This window comes from Jaculus jaculus, chromosome 6 (genome assembly GCF_020740685.1).
Source record: "Jaculus jaculus isolate mJacJac1 chromosome 6, mJacJac1.mat.Y.cur, whole genome shotgun sequence".
NCBI classification, from domain to species: Eukaryota; Metazoa; Chordata; class Mammalia; order Rodentia; family Dipodidae; genus Jaculus; species Jaculus jaculus.
Genome location: NC_059107.1, coordinates 162599592 through 162613197, shown reverse-complemented (window position 1 = coordinate 162613197; position 13606 = coordinate 162599592). Strand labels below are relative to the sequence as shown.

The window sequence follows — 13606 nt, the reverse complement described above, 5'->3', positions numbered from 1 at the left end:
ATCACCTAGGGGAAGAAGGTCCCCATGCAAGCCCCCTGGAGGAAGCTGTGTGGCCAGCGTAGCTCTCAGAGGGCCACCGAGGCTGGCTAGGAGCTTCTTACACAAAAGGGCCTGGGAGGAGGCAGGACCCCATGGTCCCTGCTCTAAATTAGGTAAAGACTCATAAGGAGGTGTGTTCCCAGGTTTGCTCCAGCTGGTTGGTGGGTGAGCAAGTAGCCTCGGAGCCTCCGCAGCACCCAGCACAAGGCCAGACATACAGTTGGTGTACAGTGGATATTCACGGATTGGACTTGATGACTCTTTTGCAAAAATTTTTAAAATTTATTTGCCTGAGCCAGGCATGGTGGTACACGCCTTTAATCCCAGCATTTGGGAGGCAGAAGTAGGAGGATCACCGTGAGTTTGAGGTCACCCTGAGACGACATAGTGAATTTCAGGTCAGCCTGAGCTACAGTGAGACCTTCCTCAAAAGAAAGTTATCTGCTGTTAAAGAATGCCAGATGCCTGCATCACTCTGCATCTGGCTTCATGTGGGTGCGAGGGAACCAACCTTGCACTGGGAGGCTTTCCAAACAAGCGCTTTTGTTGTTGTTTTGTTTTTTCAGGTAAGGTCTCGCTCTAGCCCAGGCTGACCTGGAATTCACTATGCAATCTCAGGCTGACCCCAAACTTGGAGCAATCTTCCTACCCCTGCCTTCTTAGTGCTGGGATTAAAGGCATGAGCCACTACACCTGGCCCAGACAAGCACTTTTAACCGCTGAGCCATCTCTCCAGCCCCTGGACTTGGTGACTTTTGACTGCTCTGTGGTGACCATCTCAACCTCCCATAGCAGGGCCGACAGCTGGGCACCCAGGCCAGGCTGGGCCCAGCAGGAGCCAGCTCAAGGCCCGTCCACGGCCGAGTGCAGTTTTCACACCCACCTCAGCCCCACGTCTGACCCTCTGGCTCCACCATCTTGCTGTTCACAGCTGAGAAGGTGGTGGATGAGTCATTCCCTAATGGAACTCACTCTGAGGTGTCCTTCGTGAGCTTTGTGTTTAGGGACTTATGGTGACAGACCCCGTAGTAGGTGAGCGGAGACCGGCCCCATCTCTGGGGCCAGGATGGAAGGTGTGCCCAGCCCAGCCTCGGGGCTGCGGGAGATAAGGGAGCAATCAAAGTTGGAGCTGCCCACGGAGAGGCCTTTGGACTGTCCTCTTGGAGGACTGCCTGGAGAATCACTGGAGCCTGCCCTCAAAAGGCAAAGGAATCCCACCCCAAGGAGTAGGAAATTTGTAGGAGGTGTGAGCTGCACCCAGAAAGCTTGAGTCACCATCTCTAGCAGAGATGAGGAGAGGGCTGAGGAAGCCAGCCAGGCACAGTGAGGTAGGACAGGAGAGGGGACCCAGTGGAGGTCCCTGGTGGTGGTGGGGAGCTCCCTGGCCAGACTGAACTTGGAAGGACCTAGCTGGTGGCTGGGAAGGGGAGGTAGATAGAGCCTGGTGTCCAGATGCAGGTAGCCAGGGGTTAGGTGGGGAGGAGGCCAGTGTCTGGGATGAATGCAAGGTGTGTGGTCACAGTGTGTGGGGTAACCAAGGGCTATACTGGGCTGCCAGGCTGCGTGGATACCTGATGGGGGGGGCAGGCCCATGCTTCCCTGTGGCCCCTTAGCTCCATCCTCCGTGCCCACCTGGGCCTCACAGGATGGTGCAAAGGGCCTGCTCACCCATGCCATGGCTGGGAGCCAGGGAGGGTCTGGGGCCTCGTGACAACAGGAAGGAAGTGGAGGAGTATAGATGAGGTGGTTACAGTGAGCTCTGAATGTCCTCAGGGCACCTCTCTGGGGTGGGGTCCATCAGCCCCTCTTTGGAGGGGTAGTAGCTCAGAGAAGGCAGGTGACAAGGTGGATCCTGCCCCTGCCCTGCATCCCTTGTGCCCACCAGGCTCAGAGCTGTGGGATCTCATCCATCTGTCTGTCTCTCTTCCCAGGGAGCCGCGAGGCCGCCTTCACCTACGCCATCACCGCGGCTGGCGTGGCACACGCGGTCACCGCTGCCTGCAGCCAGGGCAACCTGAGTAACTGCGGCTGTGACCGCGAGAAGCAGGGCTACTACAACCAGGCGGAGGGCTGGAAGTGGGGCGGCTGTTCGGCCGACGTGCGCTACGGCATCGACTTCTCCCGGCGCTTCGTGGATGCCCGGGAGATCAAGAAGAACGCCCGGCGCCTCATGAACCTACACAACAATGAGGCGGGCAGGAAGGTAGGCGTGTGGGCACAGCGGGTATGGTGGGCACCGTGTCCCTGATGCAGAGGCAAGCAGCCCGGGTCCGCCTGGTGTCACTTCTGCACCTCCCAATAGCCCCAGATGGCCTCCCTGCATCCTGCAGAGACATGAAGTTCAAGGCAAAGATGGGACCTGTTTCCATGCAGGCTGTGAGATGCCTGGCTGGGGATCCGATGTGTGGGCCACGGCCCCAGGCCATAGGCCACATCCCTGCTCGGAGTCCTCCGGGTCACAGAGGCTGACTGACGCGCTAGTTAGGACTCAAACTGCTGAAGGGGCCGGAGGGGGCAAGTAGCTCACAGCCCAGGACAGGCAGGGCTGCCAGCTGGGGCCTCCGGGTGCAGGTAGCTGTGCGCAGAGGTGGGATGGAGAGGGCCACGGGGTTGCTAATGGAGGAAAATCAGGCTGAAGCACTGGGGAAGAAGTCAGGGTGAGCCCAACCGCCCGCAGGGAGATGAGGGCCCCAGATACTGCTCTGGGAGGAGCGGCAGGAGCGGCAGCCGAGGCGGCAAGATGGCCCGAGATAGGGCTGCCAGCCGAGCGGAACACACTGGATCTGGCCACACAGCCCTCGGGGACTGCACCGGCCAGCACGGCCCGAGGGTCTTCTCAGGCCTGGGAGGGACTTGCCTTTCTGGGCAAAGATGAGCTAAAGACTCACTCCACCTCAGTGAGCAGCAAGGTTAGTGTGGATGGCTCGTTTACTCAACAAACACCCCCGCCCTCTCTTAAGCCATGGGCTGGGGGCACAGTGGAGTCAAACGTAGCCTGCACTCATCTAAGGGTGCTTTAGAGAAAGTGACCTCAGAGTGGAGCCTTAAAGCAGAGACAAGAAGAGGCTGGCACCGGGCAATGTCCACACATGGGCCCAGCTAGTGGGAGCAGAAGGGGTGAGGGGTCAAGCTTGAAGCAGGCATGGGCCAGCACAGAACAGGCGAGGGGCTGGCTTTGAGGTGAAGGGTGTCCTCAGGAGGCTGTTGGGCTAGTGACAAATGCATGAGGAAGGAAAGGCTGTGTGGCCTCCTAGGAGCCCACAGATGGTCCCACATCCCCAGTCTCAGGCCAGTACCGTCATGCACGATGGGGATCCACTTCCTCAGGAGGCTGAAGAGGGGAGGACCCAACCACCTGGAGGGGAGATGAGGCTAGAGTCTCATGAGCTGGCCTCGGTAGAGGCTTATTTCTGAGCAGGGGCTTTCCTACAGCCCCAGGGAGGAAGATCTCATTGTCCCCATTCCAAAGATAAGAACATTGAGCCCCAGGGCAGGCAGCGCAGCTGGCCTCTCAGATCATTGCTCCCAGGAACGTGTAAGCAGCAGAGATGTGGGGACAAGGACGCCAGGCAAAGGGTCAGTCCAGGGCTGGGCTAGGTCCATCTCAGGTCTGAGGCTGACTTGGCCTGGGGCTCAAGGTGTTTGTAGCTCACAGGTGCTGTAAAGGTACAAGGGTTATGGGGACAGGCAGGACAGGTCCCAGGAGGGAGGTAGGAAGAAGGGGGTGGTTGGGAGGGAGAACTGGTCAGTCCTGGAAGCTGCCGTACAGGGCGCGAGGGTAGAGAAATGACCAGGATCAGGGGTTTGAGGAGATGGAGAACGGATTGTGGGAGAGCAGTGTGCGGTCCGGGGTCTGGCAGGGCCAGAAAGGCTGCAGGAAAAGGCTGTGAGTGGCACCTGCTGTGGGTACACAGCCAGTGGTTGGGGAGGAGGATTGTGAGTTCAAGGCTATCCTGGACTACATAACAAAAGAGTCTCCAAAACCAAAACAACACACAAAAGCAAGTGACCAGAGGCCACAATTCTTTTTATTTTAATTTATTTATTAGAGGGAATTATTAGAGAATGGGCATACCAGGGGCTCCATGCACTGCAAACAAACTCCAGACACATGCGCCATCTTGTGCATCTGCTTTATGTAGGTCCTGGAGAATCGAACCTGGGTCCTTTGGCTCTGCAGGCAAATGCCTTAACAGCTAAGCCATCTCTCCAGCCCCAAGAGGCCACAGTTCTTATACCAGTCCTGTCCCTACCTGTATGGGAGCTGACCCTGTCTGTCCCTTGGTCTCTCCATCTGCACAATGGACATTGGAAACTCTGCCTCCCTCCAGCAGCCTCGCCCCTGTGCAGCTGCGATAGTCTTTTCCTGAGCCCTTGAAGGTCAGGTGTGAAAACCTCACGTGATCCCCAGAGGCCAGGGTCCCTTTCTTCCCAGCAGCACAGACTTACCTTGAGGATGAGCAGGCTCAGACTGCCACAGCCTCAGTGCATGGTGCGGGTACAGCGGCTGGGGCCAGGCACTGCGGATAAGCAAGACATCCAAGCCTAGGGTGAAGGTGTGGGGGGCCTTCTGTCTGCCTCCTGGGGCCTCTGGAGCCCCTCTTCCCCTCCCCCTGCGTGTGTTCCTTCTGTCTCCATGTGGCCTCTCCTGGGCTGTGTGTTCTCCTCTGACTCTTACGAGAACACTCTCAGTGAACTTAGGGCCTGCACTTTTCCAGATCAGACCTCTGTCTTTACCTTAGTCACGTCTACAGAGACCCTCTTCCCAGTGAGGTCATTCCTGAGCTCCGCTGTGGGTGTGAGCGTGGCACAATCTCAACCCCTTCCCTTTGGCCGTTTGCCTCAGGCCATGAGCTAGAAGAGCCCTCACGCGTCCCCCAGGGGCATGCAGGTGTGCGTGCGTGACTGCCCGTCCTGCTGGCAGGTCTGCCCCTGCTGAGCTTCCTGCCACACCAGGGGGCGGGGGCAATGGGCAGACCATGGTTCTTGCCCTGGGATCTGGTGAGAGCCAGTGCCCGGCAGGGGGCAGGGGGTTGTACTCAGAACAGCACCCAGCTCCTTGGGTTGGTGTCACCAGGCCGGAAGCTATTGCTGGCACATGTGCCCAGCTCTCAGAGTCAGAGGCTAAGCCCCACGAGCTGGCCATGGGCCGTGGATTGACCCAGCCCTTGTCTGAGGGTCCCCGACAGTCATGCTAAGTGGGCACATCATTCCTGTTGTACAGCCCAGGGAGGGGCAACCCATGCTGTGTCCAGAGCAGGGCTACTACCCCCAGGCTGGTGGAGCCCACAGCATGCTCAGTCCATGATGTGTGTCTGAGGTAAGACGGAGGGAGCCGGTGAAGGCCACGTCCCCAAGACTCCCGCATCCTTGGCGAGATCAGACCATCCACAGGCTCTAGTGGCCAAGATCATGAGGCACCCAGGTAGAAGCCTCCCTCTATAGCTTCAGCCTTCCCCAGAATCAGTGTGGGAAGACTTCCCGCCCAGTTCTTGCCCTGCTGAGGAAGAAGCCCTTGGGCCATCCAACCTTCCCCCTGAAGGACTTTGGTCCCAGCCTCACGACGCCCTGAGCCACGTCTCCTGGGCCCGTCCCCAGGGTGGAGTTGACCTCACAGCCTGTGGTAGGAGAACCAGGCTTGGAAGGGCTGTGAGCAGCCTCAGCACAGCCTGCTTGCCAGGCGCCCATCACCCTTTGCGCCCTCCAGGTGTCTCGGGCGCAGGGGCTAGTCCCCGTCCTCCAGCTCCTGGCGCCACTGCTGCTGTCACCCTGATTGTGAGGGCTCTGGAGAAGGAAACGGCACATTCTTGAATCCTGTGATCACTTCCCGGCGAGGCTCCAGCCCAGAGGACTCAGCCAAGCGAGGATTCAGCCCCTCGCTCTGCAAACACCTGCTCAGTCAGCTTCACCTGCCCCTGCCACCGGTGGGGCTGCCTGGGCTCTGATGTCCCCTAGTTCCCTGGCAAGCAGGCAGGGGCAGGAGGGAGCAGCAGACTATGGAGCCCTGCTGAGGCCCAGGAAATAGGGTCTGGGCCAGGAGTGGAGGGGAGGGACTCAAGAGGGGGCACAGCAAGGCCACTACACCTAACTCCCAGTTTCGCTGGCCCACAGCCCCTACCCAGACACAGAACCCTGTAGTTCCCGTTTGAAGTCCCCACACCACAGGACCTTTGGGGCCCTCCCACCTCAACCTGTCACTGATGTGGCATCAGCTTTCTGCTCCCTTTCCCCAACCTGTCCAAGACATCAGTCACTTTGGCTGGAGAACGGTATCTCACAGTCCCCCCAGCACCCACCTGGGGGACATTCGGCCCCACGCAGCCCGCACACTCGACGGCACTGTGGTGCGTTTTGAGCTCCTCTTTGTAGAAGAGCGCCTACACATCTGTGCGTGCCCACTGTGGGCATCACCTCCTCCAGGAGCCACAGATACCACCACACGTGGGGGGGTCCACACCTCTGAACGTTACATATTCATTGTCCTGTTTCACGGGAGAGCCCAGAGGGGCTGGGGCCCTTGCTATCGCACAGGCAGTCTTCCTCTCTTTTTCTCTTTCACTCATTTTTCTCTCACTCATTCATTTACTTACTTATTTGCTGGAGGTTCTTGTGTGGGGCAGAGCTGGGGGCCCACAGCAGGTGCCCTTGACAGTGGTTTCCGGCCCAGGGTGGGGGTGGGGCTAAGTCCCACAGGCTTGGGCTGCTTGAGGTGAGGCCAGCAGAGCTCGGACAGCTGACTAATGGCCCTTCCGCAGAGGTGGGGCGGCGGCCAGCAGCGAGTCCCCATTCTTCATCAGGCCGGCTGGCAGGGCCCTTTCGATCCGGGTAAATGAGTACCTGGGGTCAGGGCTGGCTCTGGGAACCAGCCTTCCGGGGCCCAAGAGGGAGGCCCAAGGAAAACAGAGCTGCGCCCTCCAGGCTCTCACACAGCCGGGGAGAAGGAACAGCAGCCATCGGGGCCAGTGGCTTCCCAGCGGATGGCACGGCTGGGCTGCGCTGACCCATACCATCAGCCCCCTCCCCGCTCCCTTGGTCACAGGCACGTCCAACTGTCATTAAGCAGCCAGTTTCCAAGCTCCAATTGCATGCCAGGCCCTGCACCAAGCGTGTGGACAGCACAGGAGGGCAGGGGAACCCACACTTATTAAGCACCTGCTGTTTCTGGTCCTGTCTCAGCGTGGCTTCCTGCCTGCTGCCTGGAATGCCGTAGTTCTCGTGTTGGCTCACGGTGTTCTGAGGGCAGCACTGACCCCTTAGACAGCCGTCGTGAGGATGTAAGAGAACGGCATCTGGTCGGCCGAAGCCCCGGGAGGAGGAGCCGCTCGTCTGTGCTTGCACCGTCCGAAGCCGAGACGGAGAAGGAAGCAGACAGGAGGGGTCCAGCTGGCCACCGTACGCTGTTCACCATCTACTCTGTCAATTCACAGGTTCTAGAAGACCGCATGAAGCTGGAGTGTAAGTGCCACGGCGTGTCGGGCTCCTGTACCACCAAGACCTGCTGGACCACACTGCCCAAATTCCGCGAGGTGGGCCACCTGCTGAAGGAGAAGTACAACGCGGCCGTGCAGGTGGAGGTGGTCCGCGCCAGCCGCCTGCGGCAGCCCACCTTCCTACGCATCAAGCAGCTGCGCAGCTACCAGAAGCCCATGGAGACGGACCTGGTGTACATTGAGAAGTCGCCCAACTACTGTGAGGAGGACGCGGCCACGGGCAGCGTGGGCACACAGGGCCGTCTGTGCAACCGCACCTCGCCGGGCGCCGACGGCTGTGACACCATGTGCTGCGGCCGAGGCTACAACACGCACCAGTACACCAAGGTGTGGCAGTGCAACTGCAAGTTCCACTGGTGCTGCTTCGTGAAGTGCAACACGTGCAGCGAGCGCACCGAGGTGTTCACCTGCAAGTGAGCCCGCCCCGCCCGCGCGTGCCCGCTCCATGGCGCCTGGCATTTGCACAAGATTCCCTGCTTCCGGCGCTGCCAGCTATGGGCAGAGATAGGTGGAAAGGGTGGGCACTGGAGTGTGGCAGAGGCCCGCACCCACTCCTCACACCCAGGCTCCTTCCCACCCACCCTATCCCCTCCCGTGGCAGAGCCGTGCCCTCCACTCTCCCAGCATCCAAGGCCGATGGCGTGGTACCCAACAGAGACCGGCAAATTCTTTTTTTCCTCTCGGGGAAAGTAGACCTCAAAGTGACAAGACTCTGAGGGTTTCTGCCCGCCTAGTGGCTGGACGCAGAAAGGCCATGCCCGCCTCACGCTCACGGCTGCTTCCTGGGGTGCGTCCGGCACTGGGCCAGGGGCCGTGCGGGCATCTGGATGCTGGTGAGATTATTTATGTTTTCTTAGCTTCAGAAAAGGGTTCTCAGCACTAACCACGTAGCCAGTCCTAACTCGGAACTCTGAGGCCGCTCCTCCGCCAGCCTCTCCCGGACCCTGCACCCAGGCCCTGTGCCGCCTGTGGATCTGAGGCACCAGGGTTGGCGGGGAAGCCGGCCACGCGTGCGGGCCCTCGGCAGGGGCCCTCGGCAGGGGCCCGGCAGGCCCACGTGGTCCTGAGATGGACTCTGAGGACAGCCCAGCTGCCTTTCCTTTTGGAAATTGTGTCAAACAAATCCAGTGTCACCTGTGTCAGGTTCCAGGCACACCTCGTCCTCTCCCTCGTCCTCCACCTCCCCAGCCCGCTGGTGGCCTGGCACCTCCAGTTTACAGAGCTCTTTCCATCCTGGAGCCAAGCTGGTTTCCAGGACATGGCAGGCCAGGTAGGGTGGGGAGGTTGTCCCACCTGACAGATGGGCACAGAGTCACCTGAAGATTGACCAAGAGACCCTGCGGGGTTCAGTGAACGGTACCACTGCAGCCCCACCCAGCCCAATCTCTGGGGTTGGCCAAGGTGATGGGAGGCTGCACCCTCATCTCTCGTGCCTTTGTCCTGGTGCCGGTGCTGAGAAAATTGGCACCCAGGACTCAGGGCTACACCTGCCGGGACCCCTGTATTCTATTTGCAGGAGCCTGCTCTCTGGACACCTCCCCAAGGGTCTCCATCCCATGAGGACCCTCTCTGAAGTCCTACTCTCACCCAAGACCTCACAGACAGGAAACAGTGGGGAGGGTCCTACGCTAAGAGCTAGGCACATCCACCTGGAGTTTCTAATCAGGCGCAGGGGAGGACTGGCCTGGGCCAGAGTGCAGCTTGCCCTCAGCTTTGGTCACTGTCCCCCGACTCTCCATGAAAATGTGCAGTTTGGTGGCCAGTGAGCCAGGCAGCCTGAACATTAGCCTGAAGAAAATGACCCCTGTCTACCCTAGCCCTGCATCCAGGCACGCATTGCACCATGCTAGGATGCTCCGGTCCTCTGGGCCTAAAACGCCCCATCCCCCCCCTGGTCCCTTCCCCTCATCCCAAGTCCTGGGACACCTCTAGTCCGCAGCCCGAGTCCCCTGCCGAGGAGCCTGGTTAACTTATGTCGTTGTATAGTGTCCCGTCTGTCGTGTCTCTTAAGTTATTGTGACCTACACTGGGTACGGAGGGGGCGGGGGTGGCTTCAGCCACCACCCCCCGAGCCAGGCTCACTCCTTCTGCTAGAAACGGACCCTCGGGGCTCCTGATGCCACCGAGGAAACTCGCACTGTCCCTCGGCTGCCAGGCGTCTGTGCTGCCAGCCTGCCCTCACAGTTGGTTAGCCACAGCCCTTGCCTTAGGGGAGAGAGGTGGTTGGTGGGCCCAGGCATGGCACTGGCTGCCCCACATTGTGTGTAAAGGGTGGCAGTGGTCAGGCACCCTGTGTCCTTGAAGTGCCCCACTTCTGACGGGCTGTGTTTCAGCCTCCCCTGGAGGGGAGTGCTTGGCCCCAATAAAAGCTGGAATCAGAAAACTGAGTGTGTGAAGTCCCTACACGACACCTATGCAGTTTTTGTCCCAGGGAACTGAGCCCCTGGGCCCTTTCTACTTCCTTCCTCCTCTTTTCCAGCCCATACCTGAGGCCCTTGACCAGGTACAACTGCTTGTAGTTCCCAGCAAGGGTCTCAGGAGAACTGGGACATACCCTCATGCTTCCCTGGCCAGCGCAGGGCCTAGGCTTCATGGACATGAGGCCTAGGGGCCTAGCGTCCAGGAACTGACCACCAGACTGCACAGGAGTTGCCTTCAGTGAAAGGGACCAGGACAACCCATCTCTGCCTCTCTCTTCTCCTTTGACCCCAGGGACACGGGCCTAAGGGACAGTGAGTCTCTCCAGTCGTGTCTGTTGGACTTCAGGGACCTTTCTTGCCCGCACTGGGTTTGGGAAATCATCCCAGGGTCCCTGCCGGCTTAGCAACTTCTGTTGTCAGGCCTGGCTCCTCCATGGAGGTTAGGCCACAGCCCGTAGCAACCGTGCACTGTCTGCCATGAATGGCATTCCTGCTGAGGGCCGGAAAGCATGTGGTGGGGCCGGTTTGGCCACTGCCCGCTGTCCTAGGCTGTCTGGCATCAGGCAGAACTGCTGATCAAACAGCCAAGTGCCCACTGTGCCCAGCTAGGCACCCACATGTCCCAGGCCCAGGTTTCCCAGAGGACCTCTCAGTGGGCTTTTCAATGAGACATACCCCTCCCAGGGAACAGGCAGGACACAGCGTCTGAGCCTGTCTTTTCCTGATGCACAGGTGGCCTTAGGATGACCCTAGCATAGGTGTGGCCTCAGCCTCCCCATCCAAGAGCAGGTGGTAGCCCAGAGTTGGTTGGCTCATGGTCTGCCTGAGGGCCCCGGCCAGGGCCTGGAAGGCTGGCAGGAGGCCCCAGGTCCCCAGGAGACAATCAGCAAGTCCGTGGTGGCGGCTACAGCGTAGCACAGGGTCCGGCTACTCCCACAGGGCCAGGAATGAGGAAAGAGCTCTGAGAATGCCACGGCCCAGGTGCCCAGACCGTACTTATTTCTTGGCCGTAGTTCAACCCTAGGCCCGGCCTCCTGGGGCCCCTACACACATCCTCATCCTTGGGGGCCCTGCCCAAGGCATGGAGCCCATACTGCCCAGCCTGGCTCTGGGCCCACCTGAAGGTATTGCGAGAGCATTTACCTAGACAAGGCCAGCCCCCAGATGCCCTCAAGTGATTCCCTACTCACTAGGATGTGCCCAGCCCCAGCACCTTGCTTGATGCTACCCACCCTGGGGGCCTTCCTGCCTCTGGTATGCCCAATACTTCCCTTCCCATATTGGCCTGTCCCCTGTGTCCCAAGAGCACAGAGTCTCAGGCACCTTGAGTCACATGAACTTCATAGAAAAGACTTGGGGACACTGTTACGGGGAGAGCCTGGGGTTGTGTCCATCTCTAGTCACCTGATCCTTTGTTCCTATGGCCCTGCCCTGCTCAGGCCAGACCCTGATATCCCCCAGGGAGGGCTTTAGCCTTGTGCCCCGCTCCAGCCAGTGCCCACCGTGCTGGGAGATGGGCACCCCAGGAAGGCATGCTCATGGCTAATGGAGCAGCCTGGAGAGAGGAGAGGGCTCTGGATGGGTCCTCTCTCCCTGAGGCTCAGCCTGCCCTCCACAGATAGGTGGTAGGGGACAAGACTCTGTGGTGCCCCCAGGTTTCTCCTTCCATCTGGAGAAGACGCTGCCCGTGTGCACAGCGGCCCTGTCAGTAGAGGGGTGCCTGTGTGTCTCTCCCCCACTAGCATCCCGTGGGATACTCTTTCTTCCCACAACCTTCCTTCCCAAATCACCTGAGCAAGCTTCCCCTCTGTCTGCACTCCCCCCAGAGATGGGTGAAGTTCTCGCAGCCACAGCTGCCCCCACCCCACGACACCGAGTCTTCCGAAGCGAGGGGCTCCGTGGCAGGTGGAGCCCACCATCCATGCCACTGCCTGTGACCTTTACAACACCCCTTCCCAGCTAGGTTGCTGCAAGTTCCCTTTTACAGCTGGGAAACCCACATCTAACAACTGGAGATCACACAGCTGGTGAGAGCCAGACACAGGATTTGCATCCAAACCCTGCAGAGTCTTTCTTATACCCAACCCATGTTCTTGCAGCAGTGGCAACTCAAGCCCAGGAGTCTGATCCACGTCCGTGCCGAGTGGGAAAGGAGTAGCTCAGATAAGTCCCAGAGAGGTAGCCAGCGGTGCTGTTAACCAAGGATAAGACAAGGCAAACCAGGGCGTGAAGAAGCAGGCAAGATCTGAGTTAGACATATGGGTGAACTGGAGGCAGATGGAGAGGGCGGGGCTGTGGGCCACCCTCTCTCTACTGAAGGGAGGAAGAGAAGGCATCCTGGGTGGGTGGGCCATGGTCTGGGGCCTGGGGTGGCAAGAGGCAGGTGAGACCAGGATGAAAGAGGTGAATGAAAGTAGGACTCCCCGAGCAAAGCACTGTGCCCCCCGCGAGCCCCTGCGCTTGGGAACGGGGTACTGTGGGCTCTGCTCCAGAGAACGAGGGGGCTTCATTTGATGCTAGCAGGGACATTCTGACCCATTCCTCTCACCCTGCCCTTGATCCGCCTCTGGGTTTGAACCTGCCTGATCACCTTGAACTTGAAGGACCTTGTGACAGAGAGCTTCCAGCCCAGGCAGACTGCTAAAGAACGCGGGTTCGCAGCACCAGGGAGCTGCGGGCCTGGCACCTTAGCCGAGGCCAGGGCAGAACTGGGGCCGGGTGTCCCGCAGAGGCTGTGGCAGGGTCTGGGTTCCTACTTGTGCAAGCTGAGCTGCTGAGCACCCTGCCTCTTCTCCAGACCCCTGGAGGCCGTGCCACACCAGGGAGGTTGCCTGGCCAACTTCTTGCCTTGGGCCACTACCTCTGTGGCCACGGAGGAGCTTCACGGCCTCCGGAGGAGGCTGCGGGCAGAGGATCCAGAGCCCTCGCCCTCCGCCTCCAGGCAAAGGGCCAGCAGCCTGCAGGCCAGGGCTGGGAGGCTGCGAGGGACCTGCCATAGGTGTCCTTCCTGGGCTGGCTGGTCTTGTCTGGGTGAGCAGCCCACCTACCTGAGGCCTGGCCTAAGAAGGCTGGTCTTTTGGGGTGAAGCCTGTGGAAGTCCCCCACGTGATATGTGTAAGACTCAGTCTTCATCTCCCTGTGGGAGCCAAACTGCAGCCGCGCGCTCTGCGGGTCCCATCCCACTGCTCCAGAGCCCCTCCGTGGCTCCTAACTCCAACTCCTGTCTGGCTCCGGAGACCCTGCCGTTCACGGGGTGCGGGACATGGCACCCATCCAATCTCTAGTCACTCATTTCTTCATCCATCTGCTATCGCCAAGGCTTGGGGTGCCTGGACATCGGTGGATCATCATAGGGTCTCAGAGCTGAGTTTGAAATAGGGGTCCTCCCTCAGTGAACCCCAAGCTGAGAGTGGGGCAGAGTGGCACAATACAGGCCCCCTGTGGTGCCCGAGAGCTGTAAGAAGGACAAGATGGGGAGCTGCGGACTGGTACCCAGCCTCAGAGCCGTGAGGCGCTCGGCCATGGTGCCCTGAGGTGGAGGCCTCAGACAAGGCTAGACAGGAGGAGGGAGGCCTGCTGTGCTGTGGTGAGCAGAGGCACAATGGAACATGGATTTGGGGGTTCTGACACAGGGGAGTGTGGAGCTCAGAGAACTGC

The 13606-nt window shown here is 59.8% G+C and overlaps 1 protein-coding gene across 3 annotated transcripts in view; it reads left to right on the top strand.

Moving 5' to 3' along the window:
- Wnt7b (Wnt family member 7B) overlaps positions 1 to 9912 on the top strand; it is a 50608-nt gene extending 40696 nt beyond the window's left edge. For all 3 annotated transcript variants that reach the window (XM_045153394.1, XM_004650389.2, XM_045153395.1), the window contains exons 3-4: positions 1971 to 2242; positions 7467 to 9912. In XM_045153394.1, coding sequence (XP_045009329.1) covers positions 1971 to 2242; positions 7467 to 7946 — 752 coding nt within the window. In that variant the 3' untranslated portion in view covers positions 7947 to 9912. The remainder of the gene's footprint in view (positions 1 to 1970; positions 2243 to 7466) is intronic.
- Positions 9913 to 13606: the final 3694 nt, after the last annotated feature.